Source organism: Anomaloglossus baeobatrachus, chromosome 3 (genome assembly GCF_048569485.1).
Source record: "Anomaloglossus baeobatrachus isolate aAnoBae1 chromosome 3, aAnoBae1.hap1, whole genome shotgun sequence".
Classification (NCBI taxonomy): domain Eukaryota; kingdom Metazoa; phylum Chordata; class Amphibia; order Anura; family Aromobatidae; genus Anomaloglossus; species Anomaloglossus baeobatrachus.
Window position 1 is genome coordinate 100,391,583 of NC_134355.1, and position 12,800 is coordinate 100,404,382.

Here is a 12,800-nt window from a genome sequence, read left to right on the forward strand (position 1 = left end):
GGCGAAAACACCGCATCCTTTGCATAAGTTTTTACATGCGGCCGGTCCGTTTTTTTCCGGTTGCGGCATGCTACTGAGCATGCGCAGTGGAAGAAACTGCATGCGGCGGCCGGATGCGTTTTTTCCGCATCGCGCCGCATCTGGCGTCCATAGGCATGCATTGAAAAATGCGCCGCAGCGGCCGGATGCGGCGCGATGCGTTTTTTTTTGCCGGAGCAAAAAACGTTCCAGGCAACGTTCCATCCGGCCGCGGCATCGGCTAAATCTGCCGCATGTGGCAAAAACCGGACCGAACGCAAGCCCATGTGGCACAATACTGCACTAATGTAAGTCTATGGAAAAAAAAAAGCAAACGGCGGCAAAAAAACCCCTCTGCGTTTTTTTCTGCAGAGCGCCGTATTGTGCCGCAGAGCAAAAACCGGATGTGTGAAAGTAACCTAAGCACCTCGTTGGTGAAAACTTTATTTTGATATTTAGAAACTTTTCATTATATGCTAATCACCATTTAACATGTTGTAGATATTAAGAAAACCAAACATTCAGCCCCTGTTCCGCGCGGCACAATGCGTGAGGTCTGGTGCAAGGTGCTGCGGGCACAGCGGGCGCACCAGTCATGTGACACATTCCAGCGTGACGTCACCAACCGAACTACGAGAAGGGGCGGAAGTGACGTAGTGAAGCCCTCGTGGGTGACGTCTTTGCCCTCCCTTCGGTTGCTTCGTCACCGGTAGACTGAGTGAGGAGAGTTGGGAGAGGAGTGCAAGTCAGAGGCCGGCGCGGTAGTGACCCTCAGCAGCAGCGGCCAGTCATGGGCACCAGGGAAGCGAGAGCGGAGGCGCTGGGCTTCAGACCCCAGAAGGAGATAGTGTACAACCTCCTGCTGCCCTATGCGGAGCGCCTGGACCGGGAGTCTAACGAGCTGCTGGCACAGATCAAGAGCAGCCTGGGCCGGGCCGTGCACCTCCGGGAGCTGTGGCCCGGGGTGCTGTTCTGGAGCAGAAAGCTGAACACGTGAGTCCTTGTGTTGTGTCATTGTGTCCTGTGCCTGGCACTGCCCCATCTGCCCTCACACATATAGGCACTCACAATGCAGCTGTTCAGATGGCATGTCCTGTCATTGGCTGCGTCTTGTCCATGTCCTCCTGCCCGTGATCCCCCCCCCCCTGGCAACGTCCTGCCCGTGATCCCCCCCCCCCCCCCCTGGCGGCGTCCTGCCCGTGCCCCCCTCCTGGCGGCGTCCTGCCCGTGCCCCCCTCCTGGCGGCGTCCTGCCCGTGCCCCCCTCCTGGCGGCGTCCTGCCCGTGCCCCCCTCCTGGCGGCGTCCTGCCCGTGCCCCCCTCCTGGCGGCGTCCTGCCCGTGCCCCCCTCCTGGCGGCGTCCTGCCCGTGCCCCCCTCCTGGCGGCGTCCTGCCCGTGTGGCGTCCTGCCTGTGCCCCCCCCTGGCGGCGTCCTGCCCGTGCCCTTCCTGGCGGCGTCCTGCCCGTGCCCCCCTGGCCGTTTTCACTTTGCGGTTCTCATTGTGTCGGATTTGTTGTGTATCTGATGTAAATGACAAACAAAAAGATGGCGGATGATCTGCTTCTTCAAAAAACCCATAAAGAAGAGTTTGTTCTGAAATTATGGTGTCCCCAGTGTGGTGTATGTATGTGTGTGTGTATATATATAATATAATATCTCTCTGTTTTCATTGGAGTTGGGGCACATCGATTTGCATGGTCTTGCGGCCGTAGTCTCTTGACAGGAGAAGGATGACCACTTCTATATTCTGGAATCCGCGCTTCTTCCTGTTGATAAAAAAAAAAAAAAAAAAAAATAATGTAAGGTCTTTTTTTTTTTTTGTTTAATCGAAAGCAGCTTGTACAGATTACTTTAACTGTAGTCATTTTACAGCTTGCAGTGGATGCAGATAGTGTCTTCATATCAGACCTATGGGCTGTAGACATGTATTGCTTATATCCATAATTTATGGTTTTCCAACGTGTTTGTAAAAAATATTGTCTGTCTGATTTTTTTTTTTTTGATAAGCCGCCCAGGAAAAAAAAAATGTGAAGTTGGCAACCCTGTGTGTCTGTCCATCACATCGCAAATATGCCAGGTGAGATCATCAAAAGAGGAGCAGCGCACGCCGTCAGGTCTGGGCCAGTTCTCACGGCTCCCATCCAGTGGTCAGACATTGTTGTGACTGATTTGGGCTTATGAATCGATGTGTACTAACTCTTCATCCGGTACGAGTGCCTGGGGCTATATTATCAGAGTACGGTGCCTTTGACCTCTTCCAATCCTGCAGCAGATGTGAACACTTTACAAAGCGCCATATACCTTCATGCAGGTAGAGTCATATCCATACAGGTATATTCCATGATTTCCATTATAGTGGTTTGTTGAAGAGCCCTAAGTAACCAAACATACTACAGGTCCACATCAGATCATCACATGGATGGAATGAATTTAGCCATCACCATCTTCCAAAACAATACTACTATACATTTTTTGAGTGCCCTTGGGAAATTAAGACGGCGTGTTTTCTGTAAGTTCTGCCATTCTATCATATGGGCTATGAAATAACTATTCCTGCTATGAAGGACTCGGTGCAAACAGATTTTTCTGGTTACTCTGTCATGTAATTCCACAAATGTGCATCCACCTGCAGCTAACAAGTGGGGTATCTGCTGGGAAACCTAATTTAATCAAGGTGTGGTCCTGATGGACAAACTCTATGTAGATGCGGATTGTGTTCAGCTTAAAAGATGGACGCTTCTAGAAAAAAGAAAGGAGTCCAAAGTTGTGTCTTTTGGGCTGCCTAATGTCTATGCCTCTGTCGGCATCTAAGTCTGCATTCAGACAGAAGCCCTGAGTCAGGAACAGGTGACCAGATGTGGTCTCATCCTGGCCTTACCGTAAATTTGGGCAATTTTCACATTGCCTGAAAGCTACAACATTTGTAAGAAAGCCAAATAGTCAGACCTTGTAGATTCTTGGGGTGAATTCAGATCCCCTTAAACATGAACCGTGATGCACGGACTGGCCGTAGGTCTCCTGACCCAAACTTGACATTTTTGTAGGTGTGTATTACGTATACAAAGCTGTTGCGTTCAGGTTAGGAGACTTTCGGCAGTTCCTGTGTCCATGAAGTTTTGGTAGTTTCCTTTCTGGTACATTCAGGCACGTATTAACACAACACGAAGGTAGAAAGATATCAGTAATGAATTGCAGCTGATCTGCAGTATTGGGCACTAAACGGTGCAACGGTTTCTCCTGACCTCTGGTTTCTCCTGACCTCTGGTGTCTCCTGACCTCTGGTGTCTCCTGACCTCTGGTGTCTCCTGACCTCTGGTGTCTCCTGACCTCTGGTGTCTCCTGACCTCTGGTGTCGTTGATAACTGCCGATCAACGGGGGTGTCTGACTCCAATCAATTTGATATTGATGACCCATCCTAGGGAGATGTCATCAATATCATAAATCCTGACAACCCCTTTAAATGCCATTCTCTTAGTGTAGCGATCTATAGATTTGCCCTTCATTTTTCTAGGTGACATTCACGGCAACTAGCAATTATATTGGATGTCACATTCAGCTTTCCTTGTATCGGGTAAAACTGAAATGCGTGTAGATACTTTACAATGACCTGATCAGGACGTCTCAAGGACTTTTACATACTGGGATGTCTCATGTTATTATGTTATGTTTTATCCGTATCATCATACACATTCTGTGGATGTGACATTGCGTCCTCCTATTGTCCGCTTTCTGTAGACGTGTCCCCTCGCCTTGGTATTAGCTGGATATTTTAGTCCCTGTGTGATGGATGTTCCTCCCTGTACGTAGTATAAATTACTTTCAGGTTAATGTGACCTCTAGAGGAGAATAGACTGTGCTCATCCTGGAGGAGCTGAGTGTTACCTTGTATCTGTGTGTAAGGTCTGCTCTTCCGTTGTGTGACTCCAGCAGTGCCTGGTACTGTGTGTGTGTGTGTGTGTGTGTGTGTGTGACTCCAGCAGTGCCTGGTACTGTGTGTGTGTGTGTGTGTGTGTGTGTGAGTGACTCCAGCAGTGCCTGGTACTGTGTGTGTGTGTGTGTGTGTGTGTGTGTGTGTGACTCCAGCAGTGCCTGGTACTGTGTGTGTGTGTGACACACATGCTGTGACCTCTTGCTGTCGTTCCTCCTGTTGCTACGTTGTCATTGTGTTTATACACATGTAGTATTATTAGACGTCTTGTTTACGGGGGATCCTGTTCCTCTTGGAAAACATTTTATCCCTATTTACTAAATCCAGGATCTGTGCTGCTTCTGTTGCAATCATTGAATGACTTTGCAATGTGTCTGCTGAGGTGTAGGTCATTGTACAGTATATGGAGACAGTGTTATCTATCCCTGGAGTATAACCTCACAGTCAGATGATCCAGGCCTCTGTATATGTTGTGTATATTAGCTCTGGATGCCGCACATTTTGCACTGTCATGTTTGATTTATTTGTACCTTGTTTGTGCCAAGAGGGTTTTTTTTTAACCTTATGTAGGAAAGTTTTCCAGCACAAGTGCTTGCATGGTGCTCCATTGGGTGTCAGTCTCTCCCCACTGTCATCATATCTTCATTTATGCAGAATAATGCACGAATGGCGATGGCTTCAGAATGACACAGAAAAGTTTCTTTATTTCATTTCTATCCCAGTTTTATTCCTCCAATTACTGCTATATGCATAGCAAGCCGTAGGTGTTAGTAGTATATTCTGTTATGAAAATAACATTGAATCCTAATGTTTTACACATTAGAACATAATAAAAAAAAAAAGGATCTTTAACATTAGGTAAATCCAACCCCTGATCAACAACAACAAATGACAAATTACACAGTGTCATTAAAGCACCACTCCAATGCTTTTTTTTCCAGCACCCATGACGGCACCCTTATATTCTCTCGTGGTGCTGTCATGGGTTCAGAAAAAACACATTACCGGTAAGTAATTACGTATTTTTTTTTTGTTTTTTACTTGCTTTAACCCCTTTGACCTTTGACGTACCGTATATTTGTTGGGTGCTTCCCATCTTTGGCCGTACCCGCACGTCCTTGCAAGGGCCCAGGAGCTGTGTTTAGCACGATTGCCGCCGGGGACTTGGCTTTCCCGCCACCAAATAGCTTTCAACTCAACCCACAAAAACACAGGTCCGCACTTAGTTCTGTTAATAGAAATATAGGGGCTTCCCTGTAAGGCCCCTTTCACACACCAGTTTTTTGCCATCAGTTACAATACGTGAAATTGACGGATCCGTCGCAGATTGTGGAAAAACTGATTCGACGGATCCGTCGCATCATATATATGTTTTTTTTTTTTTGTTTTTGTTTTTTTTTTTTTTACACCCCATCTGAGCATGCTCAGTTAATAAAACGGAATTTGTCGCCGGATTCTGTCATTTGACTGATTAGGACTGATCCTGCACCTATAGGTTTCCATTCTACCAAACAACGGACGGCGAAAGATCCGTCGCCGTCCGTTTTTTCAACATAGACAAAAAACACGTTACTTTGACTGTTATCTTCGTCCGACAGACAAACCATTTTCGACGGATGTGTCGAACCACGGATGAAACGTGAGGCCATCCGTCGCTAATACAAGTCAATGAGAAAAAAAAGGATCTAGTCATCAGTTGCCGGATCCGTTTTTATCAAAATTCGAAGGATTTCACTGATGTGTGAAAGGGGCCTTATTAGTAGCACAAAGGCTTTGGAAAAGCAGTATGGCTCCCTCCCATCAAAAAAGAAATGCAGTGACATCTGCACTCCAAATCCCCCCCCCCCCCCCTTTCTTCTGAGCCCCACAATATGCCTAAAGCACAACATCCACTTGTTTGGCATTGTAATAGCGAGGAGAGCCTGCTTAATTTACAGGGTGCAGGATTCCAGAAGTACTAGCTGGGTACAATGTACGGGAACTACAAGGTACTGGGCACGACAAGGACTTATTTGCAATTTTTAATTCTGCAACATTCAGTGCCTTTGACACCATGGGTGTTTTCCAGAGCCTAAATTGTCACTATACCCATAGCTGAATTCCCAGAGGGGTGTAATTTGCAAAATTTGATCACTTGAGGGGATTTCTTCTGTTGTGGCACTTGGGGGCTCTGCAATTGGAGTCCGCCAACTATTCTAGGAATTTCTGTGCTTCAAAAATCAAATGACTTCCCGAGCACTGTGGTGCAGCCGAACAGTATTGTACAGTCACGTGGGGTATTGTCACTTTCTGGAGAAATTGTGTAACAAATTATGGGCCCTTTTTTTTTTTTTTTTCTTTAAGTACCCCCACCTTGTGAAAATTGGAAATCTGGGGTTAAAACATTTAGTGGTAAAAAATGCAATTATTTTTTGTTCACTGCCCAGTGGTATAAAATTTTGTGACACACTTGTAGTGTCAATATGCTCACTGCACCCCTGGATAAATTCATTGAGGGATGCAGTATGTAAAATGGGGTCACTTGTGGGGGGTTTATGCTGTTCTGGCACATCAGGGGCTCTGCCAGTGTGAAATGGCACCCGCAACCATGCCAACTAAATCTGCACTGTGCCTCAAAAAGTAATTTTCGACCACAAATGGGATATTGGCGTACTTGGGAGAAATTGCATAACAAATCCTAAGGTCCTTTATCTCCCATTACCCTAGTGAATTTGAAAAATTTGGGGTTAAAGCAACATTTTTGTGTTACAAAAAAATGTATTTTTTTTTTTCCCATTTTCACAGCTCAACATTATAAAATTCTGTGAAGCACCTTGGGGGGTTCAAGGTGCTCACCTAACATCTAGATAACTTCCTTGGAGTCTAGTTTCCAAAATGGGGTCACTTGTGGTTGAGCTCCACTCTTAAGGCACCTCAGGGGGTCCCCAAACGCAACATGGCGTCCGTTAACAATTCCAGCTAATTGTGCAATCAAAATGTCAAATGGTGAGCCTTTATTTTTGAGCTCTGCCGTGCTCCCATACAGTAATTTCAACCACATATGAGGTATGTGCGTACTCAAATTGTACAGCAAGATATACAGTGCAGTTTCTCTTGTTAGGCTGGGGCCACACGGGGACTACTGCGATCCCCTCGCATGACACTCGTGTCACGCTGGCAGTACAGCAGAGCACAGTGTCATGCGAGTGTCCCTGCGACTGAGGTCCGAGTGTGCGAGCGGACCACAGCTGCGGGGGGTGGGCCAGCGCTGAGGAGGGGAGGGAGTGATTTATCTCCCTCTCTCCTGCGTAGCCGGCTATTGCCATTCTCGCACTGCACTCGCGGTACACCGGTGTACCGCGAGTGCAGTGCGATTTTTCTCTCGCCCCATACACTTGAATGGGTGTGAGAGAGAGTCTCAACTTACAATCGCAGCATGCTCTGATTATTTTCTTGGTCCGTTTAGGGCTGAGAAAATAATCGCCCATGTGCGCTGACACACAGGCTAATATTGGTCCGAGTGGAATGGGTGTTTTTTTTTTATCGCACTCCACTCGTACCGATTTTCATGCCGTGTGGCTTAGGCCTTACCCTTGTAAACATGCCAAATCTGAGGCTAAACTACAATGTTAATTTCTCCCTTGCGTATTGTTTTAGTTACTGTGAATCACCTAAAGGGTTAATAAACTTCTCGCGAGTGGTTTTGAGGGGTGCAGTTTTTAGAATGGTCTCACTTTTGGGTATTTGTCACCTCGGCCTCTTAAAAGTCACTTCAAATGTGATGTGGTTCCATAATGGTTTTGTCAACTTTGTTGGAAAAAATGAGAAATTGCTGGTTAACCCCGTCATAACCTAGGACGTATATATACATCTTAGGGTACTTTCACACTTGCGTTATTTTCCTTCCGTTACAATCCGCCCTTTTGGGAAACAGCGGAATCCGTTAACGGATTCCGCTGTTTCCCATAGACTTGTATGGGTGACGGATTGTACCAAAAGGAGCTGCGTTGCTTCCGCTGGGCGACGCTCCGTTGCTTCCGCCCAGCGGGAGGAACGCAGCATGTAACGTTATTTTGAGCAGCGGAATCCTCTGGATTTCACTGCGCATGCTCTTTTTTTTTTTTTTTTTTTTTTTTTTTTTTAAATCAAACTTTATTTTGGCTCGCGGTGGCCGAACGTTCAGCTGAGCGCCCGGCCGTCGGCAAGCGACAGCGCTCAGCTGAATGACCGGCCACCAGCATGCCCGGCCGCCGGCAAGTCACAGCGCTCAGCTGAGCGCCCGCCCGCCGGCATGCCCGGGCGCCGGCAAGTGACAGCGATCAGCTGATCACCCGGCGGCCGGCTGCAGGGAGCGATCAGCTGATCACCCGGCGGCCGGGAGCGATAAGCTGATCACCCGGCGGCCGGCTGCAGGGAGCGATCAGCTGATCACCCGGCGGCCGGGAGCGATCAGCTGATCACCCGGCAGCCGGCTGCAGGGAGCGATCAGCTGATCACCCGGCAGCCGGGAGCGATCAGCTGATCACCCGGCGGGCGGGAGCGATCAGCTGATCACCCGGCGGCCGGCTACTGGGAGCAATCAGCTGATCACCCAGCGGCCGGCTGCAGGGAACGATCAGCTGATCGTTCACTATAGTCTGCCGCTGGTAAAACCGGGAAAAAAAAAAAAAAAAAAATCAAAACGAATTGCGTTGTTTTGCAGCATCCGTTGCATCCGTTGTGTCACTATATGCAACACATCCGTTGCATCCGTTACACAACGCAATGCAACGGATACCGTTCAACGCAAGTGTGAAAGTAGCCTCAGGCTGGTTTCAGACGTCCATGTTTCAGGTACGTGTGACATCCGTTTTTAACACTGATGCCACACGTACCCATGTTATTATTTGCTGTTACTCACACGTCCATATTTTCACACGGACTGTGTGACCCCTCGTAGCCCCGCACACGCAGGCATATCCGTTTTTTTGCCAGTAGGACGGGTGTCACACGGATCGCACACTGATGTGATCAATTTGACACAAACCAGAAAAAGCACGGGTCTTTAAAAAAAAAAATCTATATTTACCTGTATCCAGCGATGCTGCCTCCCATTCCTGACCCCCGCTCATTATTCTCACTGAATATTCAGTGCCCTGTGGAGCTGGAAGCAGGAGCGGCGCTGGGGACTTCAGTGTCGGGGACCACGTGTGTGTGTGTGTGTGTGTGTGTGTGTGTGTGTGTGTGTGTGTGTTTGTTGAGAACCTGGAAGCCGGAACATCTCGGGGACTCATCACATATCCCAATGAACTCTGATGAACCCGTGAAGCTGTGTCGCGGGCTTTCATCAGAGTTCATTGGGAACTCCGATGACCTCCTGGATGTCAATGTGGTTGCAGAATATTCACCTGTCCCCGCGATGCTGTCGTCGGCGGTGCTGTGCCCCGGCGCTGTCCCCAGTGCTGCTCCTGATTCCAGGTCCTGAGTGCGGTGAATAATCGATGAATGAATATAATGAGCGGGGGTCAGGAAAATCTTTTTATTTTACAGACCCGTGCTTTCTCCGGTACCTGTCACACGTATGCAAACACGTGTGATGCACGTGTGAACATAACCATGCGTGTGACTGGTACCTGATTAAATACGTACGTCTGAAACAGGCCTAAGGTTGCCTCCCTGCAAGCCTGCGGTCATCCCTGCACATGTCTGCTGATCTGATCAGCAGACATGTGCAGCTAACAGGAGCGGGTAGATTTCCCCCATTGAGGATAAAATAACAATAATAATTACACATATTTGGTATCACAGAGTTCAGAAATGCCCGAGCTATGAAAATGTAAAATCAGTTAATCTGATTGGTACAAAGTGTAGCGAAAAATCCAGTCTCCAAAATTACGTTTTTTTTGGTCGCCACAACATTGTACAATGTTTTCATTACCTTTTATTGCATCTACGCAAAAATGGTATATTGTATCGTCTGGATTGTAAGACACTCTTCTTTTTTTTCCTAAAAAAAAAACCAAACTGGGTGTAAAATGGGGGTACGTCTTACAATGCGGATATGGCTTACCAGGGCTACGGTGGTGGAGTGGGGTCAGCGATACTGGGGGTGTCACTGCAGTGTCGCGGCGGGTGCATTGAATCACCCGCGGTTGGCACAATGAACTTCAAGAAAATGGCTGTGGAGGTGGTGTGTGCGCAGATTGATGCGATGGACATCAAGAAAAGGGAAGCAGAGACCTTTGTGCGAGCACGCTGCCTCCTTGGAGATTTTCTTGAAGTCAATCGCAGCAACCGCGGGCGATTCAATGGAGTCCGCGTGCAGATCAGGCGCCCACCACCGCAGGGACACCCTGTCCTGTGACCCTCCTGACTCCTCCACTGCAGTGACGCACCCATCACCGCGACACCCCCGAAGGCCGCAATATCGCTGACTCTTCGTCCTATGACCCTCCTGAGACGCAACACTCGCTCCTCTGAGCCCGCAGTATCGCTGACCCTGCCTCCTGTGACCTTCCTGAGACGCAACACTCGCTCCTCTGAGCCCGCAGTATCGCTGACCCTGCCTCCTGTGACCTTCCTGAGACGCAACACTCGCTCCTCTGAGCCCGCAGTATCGCTGACCCTGCCTCCTATGACCTTCCTGAGCCGCTCCACCACCGCCGCTCCCTCCTGGTAAGCAGTAGGATTAAGACGCACTAGGATTATAAAACAAACCCTCATTTTAACATTACATTTTTTTTTCCTTATTTCCTTCCTCTAAATTTGGGGTGCGTCTTATTAACTGAAAAATACGGTAATTAAAAACGTCAGTTTAAGACGCAAAATATAAACCATAACTGGGCCCCAGATCCCGAAAAATGAGTGCTACATGTCTCACAAAATGGCGACAAAAGCACAATTTATTTATTTATTTTTTTACAAACATCTGAATTTTTTTTCACCACTTAAATAAAAGTTAAAAGTATACATGTTTGGTATCTGCAAACTCATACTGACCTGGGGAATTATAATGCCGGTCAGTTTTACCATATAGTGAGCATGGTAAATAAAAATCCCCCCAAAAAATTGTGCAATTGCACTTTTTTGTGCAATTTCACCGCACTTGGAATTTTTCCCCCCCTTTCTTTTTTTTTTTTTTTTTTTTTTTTAGTAAAACTAATGGTTTAATTCAAAAGTACAACTTGTCCCACAAAAAACGAGGCTTCCTATGGCAATATTAATGGAAAAATAAAAAAGTTATGGCTCTTAGAAGAAGGGGAGGAGAAAACGGAAAATTGCTGGGGGTGAAGGGGTTAAGCTTTGAACCCTTCTAACTTCCAAACAAAAAACAATAATGTTTCAAAAATTATCACCAGGTTCCGTTGAAGCGTTCCAGAGGTATAACCTCATAAAGTGACGCTTGTCAGAGTTCAAAACATTGGCCTGGGCATGAAGGTAAAAAGAGGCTGGGTGGTAAAGGGGTTAAATCTAAGTCCCCTGCCCTTGTACTCGCCCTACGGTGTTTTCATCTGTTATTGACGCCGCTCATATTGGTCTTCTGCAGTTTGTGACCTGCCGGGATGAACCAGTGTTCCATGGAGCGTGCGGGAGGTCAGAACTCAAGGCAAGTTTGAGAGCCACATTCTGACTTTCATAAATTACTATTGAACACTTGTGACGTAACTTCTGCGCCCTGGCTATATGGGTGGCAGGATGGCGCCTGGGACTGGAGCGGCGCCAAATAAAGCTGAAGACGTCAGAGGATGAGTATAAGATCGGGGTCAGGGGACTTAGAATTAAAACACTACTCCAGCGGTGAATTAAAGAAAAAAAAAATTCTGGACTGGCGCTTTAACAAAAACTTGAGCCATAATGCAGAAAAGCAGTGGGTTGTTGTTTTTTTTATAAATAAGCACACCCTTTTTTCATAGGACTATGAGGGTAAGTAGCAGCTAGGTACCCTGTAAAAGCAGACGTTTTGGCACTTTGCTGACGTGGAGCATTCAGGAATGTGTTCACCAAATTCCAAGTAGGAAAGACTAGCAATGGTCTTAGAGAAGAAATTGTTGATGCTCCTCAGTCTTGAGAAGCATCATAGGGCTATTGTCCTACAATTTGAGGTTTATTCTAGAGCAGTGGTCCCCAACCTTTGTTACCTTGAGAGCCATATTCTGCTGTCTGGCAGCATCATTCTATCTCCAGTTTACCATATAGCTTTTATTTCTGCACCCCCGAGGAGCATTAAGAGGCCCGCGGGCCCACGCGTTGTGGAACCCTGTTCTAGAGTGAAAGATAAGTCACAAGTGGATAATCTTCCCACGAGTGGATGCCACAGCAAGTTAATTCTAAGAGCAGACTGTGCAATGTTTAAGGATATACAGCTCAGGTTGTAAAGGCCTCGGTCATCATATTAAATGTTCAACTTTGTGAGAGTACAATTAGAAAAAAGACTGAACAAGTATGTCTCGTTTGGAAGGGTTGTAAGGAAAAAGTCCATTTGCCTCTTTTTAACATGAACTTGGGAGCAATGCTAAAGTTTGCATATTGCATCTGAAAAAGCCACAGGACTTCTGGAACAGTGAACAGCGTCTTTTGGACAAATAGTGACGCGGCAGTGTAATTTGTCATGTGGTGTTCATCTTAGGTTGGATTTACATAATTTAAGACCTTCAACAAACCAGATGATAGATGGAGATATATATACTATATACCGTACATACATACATTATATACGCCATTATGCCCGAACATTTTAGCACCCATGAAATTGTTCCAGAAAATGTTTGCAAGCAATTACAGGTCTTGCTAAACACGTTTATTTCCTTTTGTGTGCACTGGAAGAACATAAAAAAGAGAATAAAGGCAAATTAGACTTTCACACAAAACTCCAAAAATGTGCCAGACAAAATGTTG

At 46.8% G+C, this 12,800-nt stretch overlaps 1 protein-coding gene across 2 annotated transcripts in view; it reads left to right on the top strand.

Moving 5' to 3' along the window:
* Window positions 1-712: 712 nt before the first annotated feature.
* PSME4 (proteasome activator subunit 4) overlaps window positions 713-12,800 on the top strand; it is a 250,124-nt gene continuing 238,036 nt past the window's right edge. Inside the window, exon 1 of one of the 2 annotated variants that reach the window (XM_075339344.1) lies at window positions 713-1,011. In XM_075339344.1, coding sequence (XP_075195459.1) covers window positions 809-1,011 — 203 coding nt within the window. In that variant the 5' untranslated portion in view covers window positions 713-808. The remainder of the gene's footprint in view (window positions 1,012-12,800) is intronic. The other variant, XM_075339345.1, reaches the window with a different exon arrangement.